Raw genomic sequence first — 14,855 nt, 5'->3', positions numbered from 1 at the left:
TTGTTTGCTGTTTCCCCGTGATTCGACTCGGGTTAGAGTTTCTTAATCTTCCCAAATTCCACCCCTCCTCCCAGAAAAAACAAACCATGGGAGAGCCAGTAGGAGAACAGAAGCTCACAAGCAACACTTTTCACAAAACCAGCAGACAGTGGAGCCCCAGGAACCCCGAAATATGAGGGGGCGGTGGAGCCAAACCAGTGCCAGTACAGGAAGAAAAGCAAAAGTGCTCTGAACTTCCTGGGACTCCCTGGTGGTCCAGTGGTTAAGAATCCACATTCCAGGACCTCCCTGAGGGTTCAGGGGTTATGAATCTGCCTGCCCAGTGCAGAGGACACGGGTTCCATCCCTGGTTCAGGAAGATTCCACCTGCTGCGGGGCAACTGAGCTCACGCGCCATAGAACCCGTGCTGCACAACGAGAGAAGTCACCAGAATGAGAAGCCCGGGCACCCCAATGATGAGTAGCTCCTGCTTGCTGCAACTAGAGAAAGCTTGCACACAGCAACGAAGACCCAACGCAACCAAAACTATAAATAAACACAAATTTTAAAAAAAAGAATCCACATTATTCCAATGCAGGGGATGTGGGTTCAGTTCCCGGTTGGGGAACAAAGACCCTATATGCCGTGGGGCAGTTAAGCCCCCGGGCTGTGACTACTGAGCCCGCCTGCCACAACAACACTGCCCCGAACAAAAACAAACACACTAGAAACCCCATACAAACAAAACAAAATTGGAAATTTCCCACCAGTCCTCACCCCTAGAGAAGAAGTTGCCCTCTTGGCTGAGAACTTGGTGAGATAATCTGAGAACAGCAGTGTGTTTGTGTGTGTGTGTGTGTGTTTGTGTGTGTGTGTGTGTGCATGCGCAGCTTCACATAGTCCAATTAGTAGTTGGATATGGATGCTATGGGGAGGTTGAAAGCTGCTGGAGTGGTCTGGGTCCTCAGAGATCACAGAATTACTCAAGGGAATCTCTTTGGAAGAACAAAGCTCCATAGTTAAAAAAAAAAATTACCCTTGAAATCTACTGACAGATACCATTGTATAAATTTAAGGTGTACAATCTGTTAGTTTGATACATTTATATCTTGCAATATGAGTGCTATTGTAGTGAGAATTACACCTATCATGTGACATAGTTTTCTTTTGAGTACTTGGACAAAGCTCCATTCTTGTGAAAACTACTGGAAGCAAAATCCAGATTGATTTTGGCAGGAACTCCAAAGGAGAGAGAAGGTTCAGATATGGGTGGGGAAGTAAACAGAGGAGGTATAGCTCTCTCTTTGAAATACTGGCGGCGTGGCTGTGCTGAAAGGTTATATTTTTTCATACTCTATGGAAACAGCAAAGAGTGAACTCTGAGAACAGTGAGGCTAGGAAAGTTATCCTGGGCCACCCCACTCCTTACAAAGCGAATTCTTTTTTTTTTTTTTCTTTCATTATTTAGAGAATACTTTATTAGTTTCTGTAATCAAACCCATGTAAATAAGACCTTACATATTTAATACAGTGTGTTACCCCTGTACAAATGGAAAAAATTATGTTTAATGTTTCTAGACCAATATGGCTGTTAATTCAAAGTGAATTCTTAAATGTACTTTCATGAGAGGGGCTTTCCTGATGGCTCAGAGTGTAAAGAATCTGTCTGCAATGCAGGAGACTCGTGAGATGTCTCCTGACCCAATTCCTGGGTCAGAAAGATCCTTGGAGGAGGAAATGGCAATTCACTCCAGTATTCTTGCCTGGGAAATCCCATAGACAGAGGAGCCTGGGGTGGTGGGGTGGGGCTACAGTCCATGGCGTTGCAAAGAATTGGACATGACTGAGTGACTAACACTTTCATGTTTCAAGACCGTAACTCCTGTGAGGCTGCAGTGATCAGTCAGAAACCTGGGACCCCACCAAAGCTGACCCAGCCTTTCTTCACCCCTTCCTCGGCTGACCCTCAGTGTCTGGCTCCACTAATGCGTCCCCAGAGACTCTGGACTATCCTTGCCCTTTGACAGGACAGTATTTGTTATTCTACCCTCACCCCTCTCCCTGACGCCAACCACGTGTTTGTGTTGTGGAACTATTTCTCTGCGGTAACTCAATAATGGGACATTTTTTAAAATGGCACAAGCAGACCCACACCCTCATGGGAGATGTAGTTTTTTGGGAGTTCATTTAGCACTAGGAATGGTCCTAGGAAGTGTAGTCTAAACCTTTGTCTTCATGTCTTTCCTAACCAGAAAATAGCTTGAAGAGCAATATGGAAATCTAGTTGGTGGAAAGGAAGTGGGGATGGGCAACTTGCTCACTGAGATTGGATTCTGGGACAGTCATTCCTCTCCAAGGTCCATAAGCACCTGGATGGAAGCATTTAGATTCTCAAGTTCCTTTTCTGAGATCCAGGACTCTCAATCTCCAGTCCCTCCTCTCTAAGACAAGGATGCCCAGATTCCGCTGCTCTCCTGGGATCCAGGTGTCCAGATGTCCAGCCCTCTGAATCCTCAGGACCCAAAAGGGCCTTCCTAGCAACGACTGTATCTCCAGAATCCAAGAGTCCTTGCCCCAGCCCCGAGGACCATTCCTAGTGCTAAATGAACCCCCCAAAACTACATCTCCCATAAGGATGTGGGTCCGCTTGTGCCATTTTAAAAAATGTTCCCGTTATTGAGTTACCCCAGAGAAATAGTTCCACAACACAAACACGTGGTTGGGGTCAGGGAGAGGGGTGAGGGAAGAATAACAAATACTGTCCTGTCAAAGGGCAAGGGTAGTCCAGAGTCTCTGGGGACACCTTAGTGGCGCCAGACACTGAGAGTCAGCCGAGGAAGGGGTGCAGAAAGGCTGGGACCGTCTCATAGCGTGGCTGGCAATGGAAGGACAAGGAGAGACGCGGAAGCAGACTCCCATTTTCTCCCTCAAACACACAAACTCACTCTGATCCTCCTCTCAGACTCTTTATTATCTGAAGTAAGAAAAATAAAAAAATAAATAAGATAAATAATGCCATAAATAAAGAGGAGACCCAGTACTACACAGCGGACGTCTTCAAGAAGTGTAGCTGGGGCTTCGGCCATACGAGGGTCCCACCATACTCAGGGGATCCGAGGAGCCCACGTCGGGAGGCTCGGGCGCCAAGATCCCTGGAGGATCCGGGGGCGCCGCGGGCAGGCCCGGCAATGGAAGGAAGCGAGCAGGTCCCCGCGGGGCCGGGTCCCGGTTGGACGAGCGCTGAGGGGGCAGGCGGAGTGGAAGGCCCAGGGTCTCCGACTGGTAGACGTTGTATCCATCTTCAAGAAGCAGCTCCCGAAAGCTGCAGGCTTTGGGGTCAAAGTGCAGCTGCGGGGATGAGAGTCAGGTCAGAAATGTGGGGGTTCCGATGCCCCCTTGCTCCTGAAGGACCCCCAGCCCCAACCTCTCCCAGACTCAGGAGTCCAGGCCCCCCAGTCCTAGGACTGCTGGGGAGCTGGGGGAACCCCCTCCTTTCTCAGCTTTATCGTTGAGGTCTCCCCAGCCCCTTCCTGCCAGACTCAAAACCACAGAGGCAGGTCCCTCCTTAACCCCTAGGTGGCGCTGCGAGACCCACGCACTTCCCCGCCCCCCACTTAACAGAGACGACTACTCCAGCCCAGGGATCAGGGGAGGCTCTCTAAGTCCTGGCAGGGGCATCTGGCTAGCACCCAAGGTCATGTTCACTTTACAGGCCATCGATTCCTGGAGCGACCCTTCGCCCAGCATGAGCCAGGCCTGTGGGAACCTGTATGGTCAGCACAGGTTAGGAGTCACAAGACTTGGCCTCCCAGGTCATTGTCATTCACGGGCCTTGTGACTTGGGGCCGGTGGTCGCCCTGCCAGAGCCTCAGTTTCTTCTTGTGAACGCTGATGACCACAGCGCTCTCCTCTGGGGATTGTGGCCAGGTTAGGGGCATGTGGAGAACGTCAAACCAAGCCTGACCAACATCAAAGGTGCAACCTGGTCCCTCAGATTGTGAGGATGGGGAGAGGAAGGGTGGCGGGCACGGATGGGGATCCTGGAAACTCACCGATCCGTACAGCTTCCCATCTGGCCCCTGGCAGAGAAACCTGGATGTTTTAACTCCCAAGATCTGAATGACGCCTGGCTTCAGGGCTTTCAGCTCCAAGAGACCTGAGGGGAGAAAGTGGTCAGGGGCTCAGAAGGCCTTTGCCCATCCCCCTCCTCCCCCAGACTCGGGAGTCTGGGCCCCAATTCCCTACTGCTTCAGGATCAAGCCCTACCTCCCCACACACATACTCACTTTCGGGGCTCTGGCGGGCTGTCCCCACCACTGTGCCATCGGCCCTGATCTCCAGGTGGGCCTCTGTCTCCTGGGCATCATCCGTGTAGAGGTACCGCTGGCGGACTTGGCCCCCAAACTGGAGGAGGGGGCTGGAGTCTGGAATGGGATGCGCCCGGCAGGTTCCTAGCAGGAGGACAGCCAGCACAGGGACCCACAGTCCCAAGTGCTTGAACTTGGCCTCGTCCCAGCCCATCAGTGGTTCACGTCCTCAGGTGGGGTCTGGGTTCTGGGGTTTGAAGAGCTGAATCTAGATCCTGTTTCGGAGCCTGGTTGCCCAGGAGAGCAGGTTCTCAGATGGCTGCTTCAGTAGCCTGGGTCCCCTTGCACATGGACTCACAGCTGACTGGACACCCAGATCTCTTGGGATGGATGCAGACACTCCAGAATTTATATCCAGACAGACCCGCCCCATCACCTTCCCGACGCCTGACCCGTGATATTTGACCCACTTGGCAGATGCTAGGATTCCACAGTGTCCAGGTCAACCTGGACAGATGATGCAATCGGGGGTCCTTCCAGCTGGGGGCCTGGCCTCCACCGTGTGAGGCACCAGGGGGATAGAAATCTGATGAACTGGGACCTGAGTGAAAGCAGCTAGAGGGCCCAGACTGTTTGGCCTGAGGGAGGAGGGAGTTGGGGTTTCAGACTCCTGGGTCTGAGGAAGGAAGGGGCTGGGGACCTTGACTCTGCAGCCTGAGCAGGAATGGAACGGGACCGCCTTTCTGGCTAACTGAGGCAGATCGTGCTCCACAATTGGAATTTCCGCATCTCACCTGAAGTTCTGGGTTTTCTGAGGTTTGCTGATCATCAGGAAAGCAGCTAGCCACACAGGATCAAAGGTGTCATGATCTGGAAGTTACAAGACAAGCTCCTGAGTAACTGCAGACCAGGCATTCACGCCCCAAAACATCTCAGCCTTCTCCTCCTCCTGGGTCCTGATGCAATCCTGATGTTTCTTTCACCACAGACGCTACCCAGGATCAGACAGTTACCCTCAAAATAGCCTGGGGAAGCTGGGGGATGGTGAGAGTCTTTGACTCGGAGTTGGCAAATGACCCAGGCTATGCAGGGAAAAGTTAGACCCAAGATCCCAAGGGGAGTGAGGGGGTGAGCAATTTCCTGGAACCAAAGGGTGCAAGGTCCATGGTAAAGACCACCTCCCAGGTGGCTTTGTGGTAAAGAATTGGCCTGCCAATGCAGGAGATGCAGAAGACACGGGTTTGATCCCTGGGTCTGGCAAATTCCCTGGAGGAGGAAATGGCAACCCACTCCAGTATTCTTGCCTGGGAGGTCTCATGGACAGAGGAGCCTGGCGGGCTGCAGTCCATGGGGTTGCACACGCCTCAGCAACAGAGTCTGAACACCAGATCTGACTGAGGGTGACTGGAGGGCCCAGATTTCTCAGTCTGAAGAGGGGCCTGGGGACTGGGGAGTCCTGGATCTGGAAATTATGATCACATCTCTGGAGAGTCAAGTTCAATCAATCCCTGGGTCTTTGATTTTTTGAATGGCAATAGTCAGACTACTAGGGCCACGGGTGGGGAGCAACCGTCGACAGGGGAAATGGCTTCAGGTCTGCAGAACGAGCCCAGCGTCTGTTCCTTGAAGAGGCCTGCTGCGACCTCTGAGGCAGGCAGGGAGGAGAAACTCTATTCTATTTCTGCTTTCTCCGTTCCTGACCTCGGGAGAGGCGGGACATGCCCTTTTAGAAAGTAGAAAGTCAGGCGCCGGATACTGATTCCCTCGAAAGGACGGCCTGGGACTCTGGAATTTGCGAGTGCAGGGGCGGGGGCGGGATCAGCGGCCCCTGAGGGGCGTGGGGACACGTTCGGGCACGAGGCTCTCACGCCGGGATCCTGAGAGCTGGAGGAGGCTTTGCATCCGCGCGTGGAACAGCCTGGCGACAAGGTTCTGCACCCACGCACCCACCCCCACTCCCGGGGGGAGCACGCGGCAGGGGGCCGAGGATCGCCCTCGCCGCCGGCACCAGGATGCCCGGGCCAGCCCCAGACGCCCGGGCGTGGCCGGACTCGAAGCATCCACAGACACCGGAGTGGAAGATGGAGAAGTCGACGGACCGGAGCATCCAGATCCAGCATGGCAGTTGCAAGCTAGATCTCAGTGTCCACGAAAAGATGCGGCTGCTAGGGAGGCCAGGTAGGCTGCCTGGAGCTGGAGGTGGGGGTGGTGGTGGGAGGGGAGCGGGCTGAGGCGCAGGTTCTCCGGGTCCCGGGAGGGCAGGAGGCGGGGGCTGCCGTTCCGGACCTGCGGAGCCGGGGCTCGGCGCCAGGGATGGGGTGGAGCGCTGCCTCTCTGAGCTATCTGCCGGGCCGGGGAAGGGCGAAGGCTGTGATTCTCGGAGCCGCGCCCACTCTCTTACCACTCTTCTCCCGGAACCTTCGCAGCCAGTCGCGGGAGGAGGCGCGGAGAGGGAGGCCCGTCGGGTCTGGGAACCTGGAGTCCAGGTTTCCGAGGAGGGGAGGGAGCGGGGCGGAGGTGGGCCCCCCGCGGGATGTGGTCTGCACTTGCAGCCGGAGCGCTCCATTCAAGCCCAAGCCTGCTGTGGGTCCGCCACTCTCCAGGAGTTCAGGTGAGTGAGAAATGCGGATGCCTCGGACCCAGGAGTCGGGCCCTCAGTCCCAAGAGGTGCACCCCCAACCTCTAACCCCCTACGGCACCCGGGAATCTCCTCCACCCCCGACCCCCCAACTCCTGCTCCACCAGGAATCAAGGTCCCCCCTATCCAGGCCTGGGCCTCCTGCCTCTCACGTTCTACTTGATGGTCGCTTCCTGTCACCTCCGTGGTGGCCTCTGCCCCTCACACACAGGTACACCCAGAAAGGAGTTGGGGGCAACACTGCCCCACATCAGGGCACCCGAGACACTGAGATTCCCGGACATGGGGACAAGCTGGTGGTTCCTGGATCACTCTCATTTTGGAAACCACTAATTTTCACCATCTTCCATTCTGGGAAATTCCAAGCCCTTAGCTCTTTCTCACTCAGATCCAAGAGCCCTGATTCCTTTTACCCTTAAGCCCAGGAGCCCAGACTCATTGTTTCCTGGTTCCCTCAGCCCTCTTTTCCCCGATAGTCATTCTCAAACTCTAATATCTCCTCATCTACTCTTGTCCTGCAGCCATGTGGGCTCCCGGCCACCGTCACCTCTGTCTGATCTTCCTGCTAACCTGTGTTTTTGCCTGCGTCTTCTTCCTCCTCATCCACCAAAACCTCTTTCACAGTGGCTTAGACCTGTTCCTGCTGTGTCCAGACCGTAGCCGGGTGAGCTCCCCCGTGGCCATCCTTTGCCTGTCGGGCACACCGATGAACCCCAATGCCACCTTTACCTGTCCCAAGCATCCTGCCTCCATCCCAGGAACTTGGACTATCGACCCCAAAGGCCGCTTTGGGAACCAGATGGGGCAGTACGCCACGCTACAGGCCCTGGCCCAGCTCAATGGCCGCCAGGCCTTCATCCAGCCCTCCATGCACGCCGTCCTGGCCCCCGTGTTCCGCATCACACTGCCCGTGCTGGCGCCCGAGGTGGACAGACACGCTCCTTGGCAGGAGCTGGAGCTTCATGACTGGATGTCGGAGGAGTACGCCCACTTGAAGGAGCCCTGGCTGAAGCTCACGGGCTTCCCCTGCTCCTGGACCTTCTTCCATCACCTCCGGGACCAGATCCGCAGCGAGTTCACCCTACACGAGCATCTGCAGCAGGAGGCGCAGCGTTCACTGAGTGGGCTCCGCTTCCCCCGCACGGGGGGCCGCCCGAGCACCTTCGTGGGTGTCCATGTGCGCCGCGGGGACTACCTACAGGTGATGCCCCTCCACTGGAAGGGTGTGGTGGGGGACCGCGCTTACCTCCAACAGGCTATGGACTGGTTCCGGGCCCGGCACAAAGCCCCCATCTTTGTGGTCACTAGCAACGGCATGAAGTGGTGCCGGGAAAACATTGACACCTCCCAGGGGGATGTGATCTTCGCCGGAGACGGGCAGGAGGGTGCGCCCAACAAAGACTTTGCGCTGCTCACACAATGCAACCACACCATCATGACCATTGGCACCTTTGGCTTCTGGGCTGCCTACCTGGCTGGTGGAGACACCATCTACCTGGCCAACTTCACCCTGCCTGATTCCAGCTTCCTGAAGATCTTTAAACCTGAGGCTGCCTTCCTGCCCGAGTGGGTGGGCATTAATGCAGACTTGTCTCCGCTCCAATGAAGGCTGAGTCTTGAGGAACAGGGAGACTTTCTGAAATAGCCTGATCCACTTAGGGCCAATAGTATGCATCTCTGGAAGCCCAGAAGATTCTAGAGAAGCTTGTGGTCTTGCAGGTGCACACCCATTTCTAGAGTCATTCTAGTTGGCTAGACTTGGAGAAAAGGGGCATGGGTGTTTTCTGCCACTGCTGGAACGTTCTAGAATCAATGGAAAACCTTTGCATGGTGGGTGGCGATGTCTGGAAAAGTTCATGGCAGTTCTAGAAGGCATAGTGCCTACCTGTTCTTCCCAGGCCATAACCAGAGTACTTCTATATCACTGCCCCCAATAACAGGAATTCACCATTCCAGTGTTGACCATCCTGGCCTTTTTTGAGAAGAGATAGTTCTCATCTCTGGGTCAGCAGGACTGAAGGAACTCATGGGTGTTCTAATTAGTGAAAAGTGAAAGTGAAGTCACTCAGTCGTGTCCGACTCTTCGAGACCCCATGGGCTGTAGCCCAGCAGGCTCCTCCATCCATGGAATTTCCCAGGCAAGAGTACTGGAGTAGGGTGCCATATACAACCAGTAGATCAACAGCTCACCACTGCTGGAAAGGTTGATGGAAGACAAACTTATCTGTAGCTGGGACAGTGTGTGAGCAAAGTGGAACTTTACTTAACATTTCAGCCCCTGAAAAACCACAGATATGCTAAAGTATGAGATGGGAGGGGGAAGGGATGGTGCTGAATGCTTCAGCCTAAGGAGTAAGGCTCTGCAAAAATATCCGGACACTTAAAAAAAAAAACAAAAAACCTCCAAAACTGCCAAAGGTGGACGTGCACACATTGCCTCCAAGTTCAGTTTGCTTCTGCCAACTAAAGAAGTTTCCTCCTCCATAGCTGGGCTGCTGGGAGTGATGGAGTTGATTTACTGAGGTGGCTAGTGGTAAAGAATCTGCTTGCCAATGCACGAGATGCAGGAGACTTGGGTTCCATCCCTGAGTCAGGATCTCCTGGAGGACGAAATTGCAACGCACTCCAGTATTCTTGCCTGGAGAATTCCATGAACGGAGGAGCCTGGCAGGCTACAGTCCATGGGGTCACAAAGAGTTGGACATGACTGAGTGACTGAGTACACACAGCACACCACTGGCATAAGGGTGCCTTCTGGGCTTGCAGAAAACGGTGGGCATTGTGTCCCTTGCCAGCCACTCTCTGTCCCTGAATTCACAGAACCTCTAAGTCTGGCTTTGCACAAGTGAAGGATGAAAGACTCAGAAGGTATACAGACTCCAAACTGGTCTCCAACCCAGGCAGGAGCACAGGGTCTGGACAAGAGGATGGGTATTTTTTTGGCCATGCAGGACAGCATGGGGGATCTTAGTTCTTCAACTAGGGATGGAACCCGCAACCCCTGCATTTGAAGCTCAAAGTCTTAACCACTGGACCACCAGGGAAGTCTCAGAGAATGGAATCATTGACTCAGATTTTTAGAACTTCCATGAGGCTTTTTGAAAGAAATGAAGGTAGATACCTTTATTATAGAGTTGTCTGAGAATTTGAGACCTTTTCTAGTTTTCTCGGGGGGTTTTGGGGGACCAGTCCCTACTCGACTACCGTAGGTGGGAGAGAGGGATGTATGAATTAAAATCCACACCACCAACCAATCTCTGCAGGTTTTTTGGAGACTTGTGTGCATGAGGGTGTGTGAGTAGGAGTAAAGGTGTGGAACTTCCGGGGACTTCTCATTTCTTGGGACATGAGTTCCTTCTTTTTCGTGCCCTACTTGTGTGATTTGTGGTCTCAGAGACCCAATTCCTTCCTCGGAGACTCTCTGCATTGGCCCCCAGACCTCTTTCCCCTGGGACCCTGGTATCCAGCCCCACAGGCTGGAGAGAGACGGTGGGGTGGGGCGTGAACAAAGATTATAATTCTTGAACTACATTTCCCATAAAGCTATGGGGTCGGCGGCTGTAATCAGCTAGGGAGACACCCGGGGCCTTCTGGGAAGTGTAGTCCTAGGGCTAGAAAGGATCTTTTCCTACGTTTTCGTGGCTCGACGACAGGGTTTCCAAAGGGTCGTGGGCATCTAGCCCAAAGCCTGAGTCGGGGCCCTGAGAGGGGAGGAGACTGAAGGCTTGAAGCCCTTTCCTTGGCTCCGGAAATCAGAGCCGACAGGGATCTTCCCCTTTGGTAGATGCTGGGAAAGTTCTAGTCTGAAAAGGCAGCTGTGACATCATGGAGCGATAGGTGGGGCCTTCCCTTTGTCGGGATCCAATCAGACTAAGAGTTGGGATTCTGGGCGGGGCCAAGGAAACTCCAGGGACTTTCTCTAGGCAATCTGGGGCCTCACGTGGGTAGCCGGGAGGAGGAGGCTGTGGGCGTTCCTAATAAGAGGCAAACCGTGACTGTGACCCCAATCAAGAGCTTTCTCTACCACGCAACCAACTTTACCCTCACCCCCAACAAAATTCTTAATTTTAGTCGTGGGAAAAGATTAGAGTTGGAAGGACGTGGCTTGGTCATTCTCTCTAAAAGCTCTCAGAACGTGGGCTCTTCAGCGAACCCTAGTGTTCGAGGGTACAACAGTCAGGAGTCAAGGTCGGGGGTAGAGTGCTTTAAGACTCCTCGGTTCTCTAATGAGAAGTGTGCGCCCTGCCAATTGGGGTTCCGATAGTCTCGGGGAAAGGCTTCTCTCCATTTAGCGTTCACCTTCTCGGGTGGGGGTAAGAAGACCCTCCCCGGCGTTGGGCACGGACTGCGCACTCTGGTCGCAATGGGGCCGCGGGGGCTTCCCCTCCTGGTGGCTACTCTGGCCGGCTGCCTATTTCCTGCCAGGGGCTGTGTCATTTGTGATCCAAAGGTCAGGGAGGCGCTAAACTCCTTGGAAATGGATTACCTGCCTGGCCACCTGGAGGCCAACCATCACAAAAAAGTGATGGAAAAGATAAAGCAGGCACTGGAAGATTTCAAGGACCTGCCGATTGACGAGGACTCCTATATGGGGGTTGTCGGTGAGGGTGGAGATCGATTCCTGGATCCTGGGAAAGGAAGGGTTCTGGGGCTAGGGTCGCTGGGAGGTGCTGGAGAGAAAGGACTGAAGGGAGAATCTCCTAGGTTCGGGAATGGAAAAGGCTGGGATGCAGATTCTGGGGTTCCCCAAGGGCTGGCAAATACAGTTTCCCTACCTTTTATCCTGCAATTTTGTATAATAAAACTACAACTCCCAGAAGGCAACGGGGTGGGGTAACCATTTTACCAGACCTACCCTTGTCCACTGGCCCCATGGGTACTGTAGTTTCTAAGACTAGGTGAGCGGATGAGACAGTAATGCTTGGAATCTGGGGGTTATCTCTCCCCCGCCCCCCACCCCCACCCCCCACAGATGAGGCCACACTGGAAAAGTCATCCTGGAGTTTGCTGAAGGATATGAAACGCATCACAGATAGTGATGCAAAAGGTAAATGCTCAGAGCGGGCCAGAGATAACTTCCAGAAACTCAGGGAAGTGACTGCTGGTGACCCCTGGTCTGGTGGTCAGGTACTGGACTCTGGAGCCAGCATTCTGTTAAGTGGTCTTTATATTTTTATTGTCCTAACCTGAGAAGACCGGAAAGCTGAATGCCACACTCTGCAGACAGAGGCCAACTTCGGGTACCTCACATCTGGGACGGGCAGGAGGGTGGGGGTGGGGACTACTCTGCAGTCTGCCTGCTTCTTTCCAGGTGAGCTCTTCGTGAAGGAGATGTTATGGATGTTGCACCTGGCAAAGAATACCTTTGCCAGCTACGCTGCTCAGTTTCAAAAAGAGGGTGAGAGAAGATGGGAGTCTGGCACCACAGGCTTCTCCTTTCACAGTCCTAGAGTCCTTGTCCCCTGCCTTCTGCTTCTCTGATCCGTCAGCTCTCCTAACCCCCTGCCCTCGCAGACCCAAGGATCCAGATACCCATGTCTTTCCTTTCTCCAATGCAAGAGCCCCAGCCCTAGCCTGTTCCTTCACCCCTTCTGTCATCCCCTGTAACTTAAGAAATCTTATTCTCTCTCTCTCTTTTTTTATTGTTTCTTCCGAGGCAGCTTTTTGTCCCAACAAATGTGGTAAGTCTCAATTATGGGAAATGGTCGTCCATCCCTCATCCCTGCCCTGTCAATACCCAGTCTCTCTTTTGGGTCTGTGTCTCATTCTCCCCGTCGAGAGGTTCCTGGGTCTCCAATATTTCTTGGACTTCTTGGGGGAAATGGTCATATAGTTTTTGCACTCTTTACTTAGCCTAGTTAGAGCCGACTTCCTACAGGGCTATGTTCCAGGCCCTGACTGACCTCCTTGGAGATTCAGCTGATCCCGCCGCAGCCCTTGGCCCTACCCTCTCCTTTTAGCCCCGCCTCTTAATTGGGAGAACACAGCCTCGATCTTGCCCTTTCAGGTTTGATGTTGCAGCCTCTCATCTGGTGCAGTACCTGCCAGAAGCAGGTTCACGCTTGTCGAAAGTCTAAGAATTGCGGAGGTGAGAGAGAGGGGCCCAGCCAGAGGGGTTGGCGCCAGAGGGGCGGAGCCAGAGGAGAGACCGAGTCTAAAGAGGGCGGAGACTGGAGCCAGACCAGGACAGGCGGGGCGAGACCAAGTGGAAGGGGGTTAGGAGAGGGCCCAGAATCTTGAGAGAGCACACCACAGTAACCCCCTATTCCCAGAGCGCGAAGTCAAGGTCCATCAAATGGAAGACATGATCCTGGACTGTGAGCTCAACTGGCATAAAATCTCTCAAGGCCTGACCGATTACAGCTTTTACAGGGTGGGGCCCTCCAACTCCCGTTACCCTTGAACTCCAAGTCCATCAGGCTTATATGAGCACCCCTAGACCCTGTATCCACAGGCCTGCATCCACAATGCCCATGACCTATGACCGACCAAGTCTGACTTCCTTTTATCCCCTGGGACCTCACGTCCTGAACAGTACACCCTGGACTCCCACCTCCCCACTGAAGCCCCATGATCGTCTCACCCCTGTACTCCCCTAATCCCTGAATTCCCCAGGCCTCTGTGACCCCTTGAGCTTGGGTCTAGGTTTGGAAGAACAATTCTGAGACCTTGGTGTCCACGGGGAAGGAGCCCATCCTGACCAAGACCATGGTGCGTCCAAGGGATGCAGGTACCTATCGCTGCGAGCTGGGTTCCATACAATCCAGTCCAGCCACGATCATCTATTTTCACGTCACAGGTCAGTGTTGCAGAGTTGAGAGAAATGGGATTCAGGGTCCTGAGTTTTTGGGGCGCCCGATTCCAGGCGGGTGGCTTGCTTCAGGGGCGTGGCCTATGGGTATAACTTCCTGTCGGGGTGTGGCTTCCTGCCCCTAGTAAGGCTCCTGGTCACCAGGCCAGGGCGCCCCTCTGGGTGTGTCCCGGCTTCAAGCAGTTGGAGGCGTGATTATGTCCCGGAGGGCCTGGGTCCTGGGGCGGCTTGCCGCGGGGAGAACTTGCCTTGGTCTTGGCAGGACCTTAGCGCTCTCCCAGGATCGCTTCTTACCCCTCCTCTGTCAGTATTGCCCAAAAGAATCCAGGAGGAGATACCGTCACCAAACACCGAAACTCAGGATGAGACGGCCCTGGGAGAGGTGGCTTTGGATCGCCCACACACAACCACAGACTTCGAGCCACAGACTCCGAAGCCGGAGCAACTGCTGAGAAGACGCCTGTTGGGGGTGCTGATCTGGGGCTTAGTGGTGCTCACAGTCGGCGTTCTAACCGCGTGAGCCGCCCACTGAAGAAGGCAGGGCTTGGAGTGAGAGGCGGGGTTTCCCGCCACCCAATGCAGGCGGGGGTCTGCGAGCCGAGGAACGCTGAGAGCTGGACTGCCTTTGGGAGCCGGGCTCACCTAAGGAGGGCGAAGCTTGGATCACTGCTAGAATAAGATCAAACCTAGGGAGGCCGGGAGGGGTGGTCCTCACTCAGTGAGGACCTAACCTGTTTCCGCTCTGTGTACTCCCATCAGGATCCTTTTCTCTCGGTCTGGCAAAGTGGTCGATTTCATAAAGTCCCGGTTCAGCTCTGGCAGTCGAGCTGCTTAGGACTCGGGGGTTTCAAAGGAAAAGATAAAAGAATCCAGGAGAAAAATAAATATTTATCTGGTGGTCCAAGTATCTGACTCACTCCCTCGGACTGATTCTAACTTTTGGTCTCCCCCCACCCCCAAGAGAAGTTTGGGGATGGTCTTCTGTCCGAGAAAGGAGGGGCTGGGACCCCCGGGCCCTATGGGGCCTGGAAGGGGCCAACTGGCGGCGATGTGATTCCAGAATCAAGGAGTGGGGCAGGGCCAGCCTTCCCCAGATCTCCTCCCCCAGGCCCGGTCCCC

The 14,855-nt window shown here is 54.2% G+C and overlaps 3 protein-coding genes across 3 annotated transcripts; 2 read left to right on the top strand and 1 right to left on the bottom strand.

Moving 5' to 3' along the window:
- Nucleotides 1–3,000: 3,000 nt before the first annotated feature.
- On the bottom strand, nt 3,001–4,556 carry FGF21 (fibroblast growth factor 21). The gene is made up of 3 exons (XM_055554347.1): nt 4,267–4,556; nt 4,033–4,136; nt 3,001–3,328 (listed from the first exon to the last, which is right to left on the bottom strand). Exons 1-3 carry the CDS (start codon nt 4,499–4,501, stop codon nt 3,038–3,040), a joined length of 630 nt encoding a protein of 209 aa, XP_055410322.1. The 5' UTR covers nt 4,502–4,556; the 3' UTR covers nt 3,001–3,037.
- A 2,890-nt stretch (nt 4,557–7,446) lies between these two features.
- FUT1 (fucosyltransferase 1 (H blood group)) lies at nt 7,447–8,531 on the top strand. The gene has a single exon (XM_055553953.1). The coding sequence runs from the start codon at nt 7,449–7,451 to the stop codon at nt 8,529–8,531; it is 1,083 nt and encodes a 360-aa protein (XP_055409928.1). The 5' UTR covers nt 7,447–7,448.
- Nucleotides 8,532–10,861: 2,330 nt separating this feature from the next.
- On the top strand, nt 10,862–14,788 carry IZUMO1 (izumo sperm-oocyte fusion 1). The gene is made up of 8 exons (XM_055552349.1): nt 10,862–11,526; nt 11,898–11,972; nt 12,237–12,323; nt 12,586–12,606; nt 12,933–13,013; nt 13,198–13,298; nt 13,571–13,724; nt 14,045–14,788. Exons 1-8 carry the CDS (start codon nt 11,289–11,291, stop codon nt 14,254–14,256), a joined length of 969 nt encoding a protein of 322 aa, XP_055408324.1. The 5' UTR covers nt 10,862–11,288; the 3' UTR covers nt 14,257–14,788.
- The last annotated feature ends 67 nt before the right edge of the window (nt 14,789–14,855 follow it).

The sequence above is a fragment of the Bubalus kerabau genome, chromosome 17 (assembly GCF_029407905.1).
Source record: "Bubalus kerabau isolate K-KA32 ecotype Philippines breed swamp buffalo chromosome 17, PCC_UOA_SB_1v2, whole genome shotgun sequence".
Taxonomy (NCBI): Eukaryota; Metazoa; Chordata; class Mammalia; order Artiodactyla; family Bovidae; genus Bubalus; species Bubalus kerabau.
This window is presented reverse-complemented; position numbering and strand designations above follow the sequence as displayed.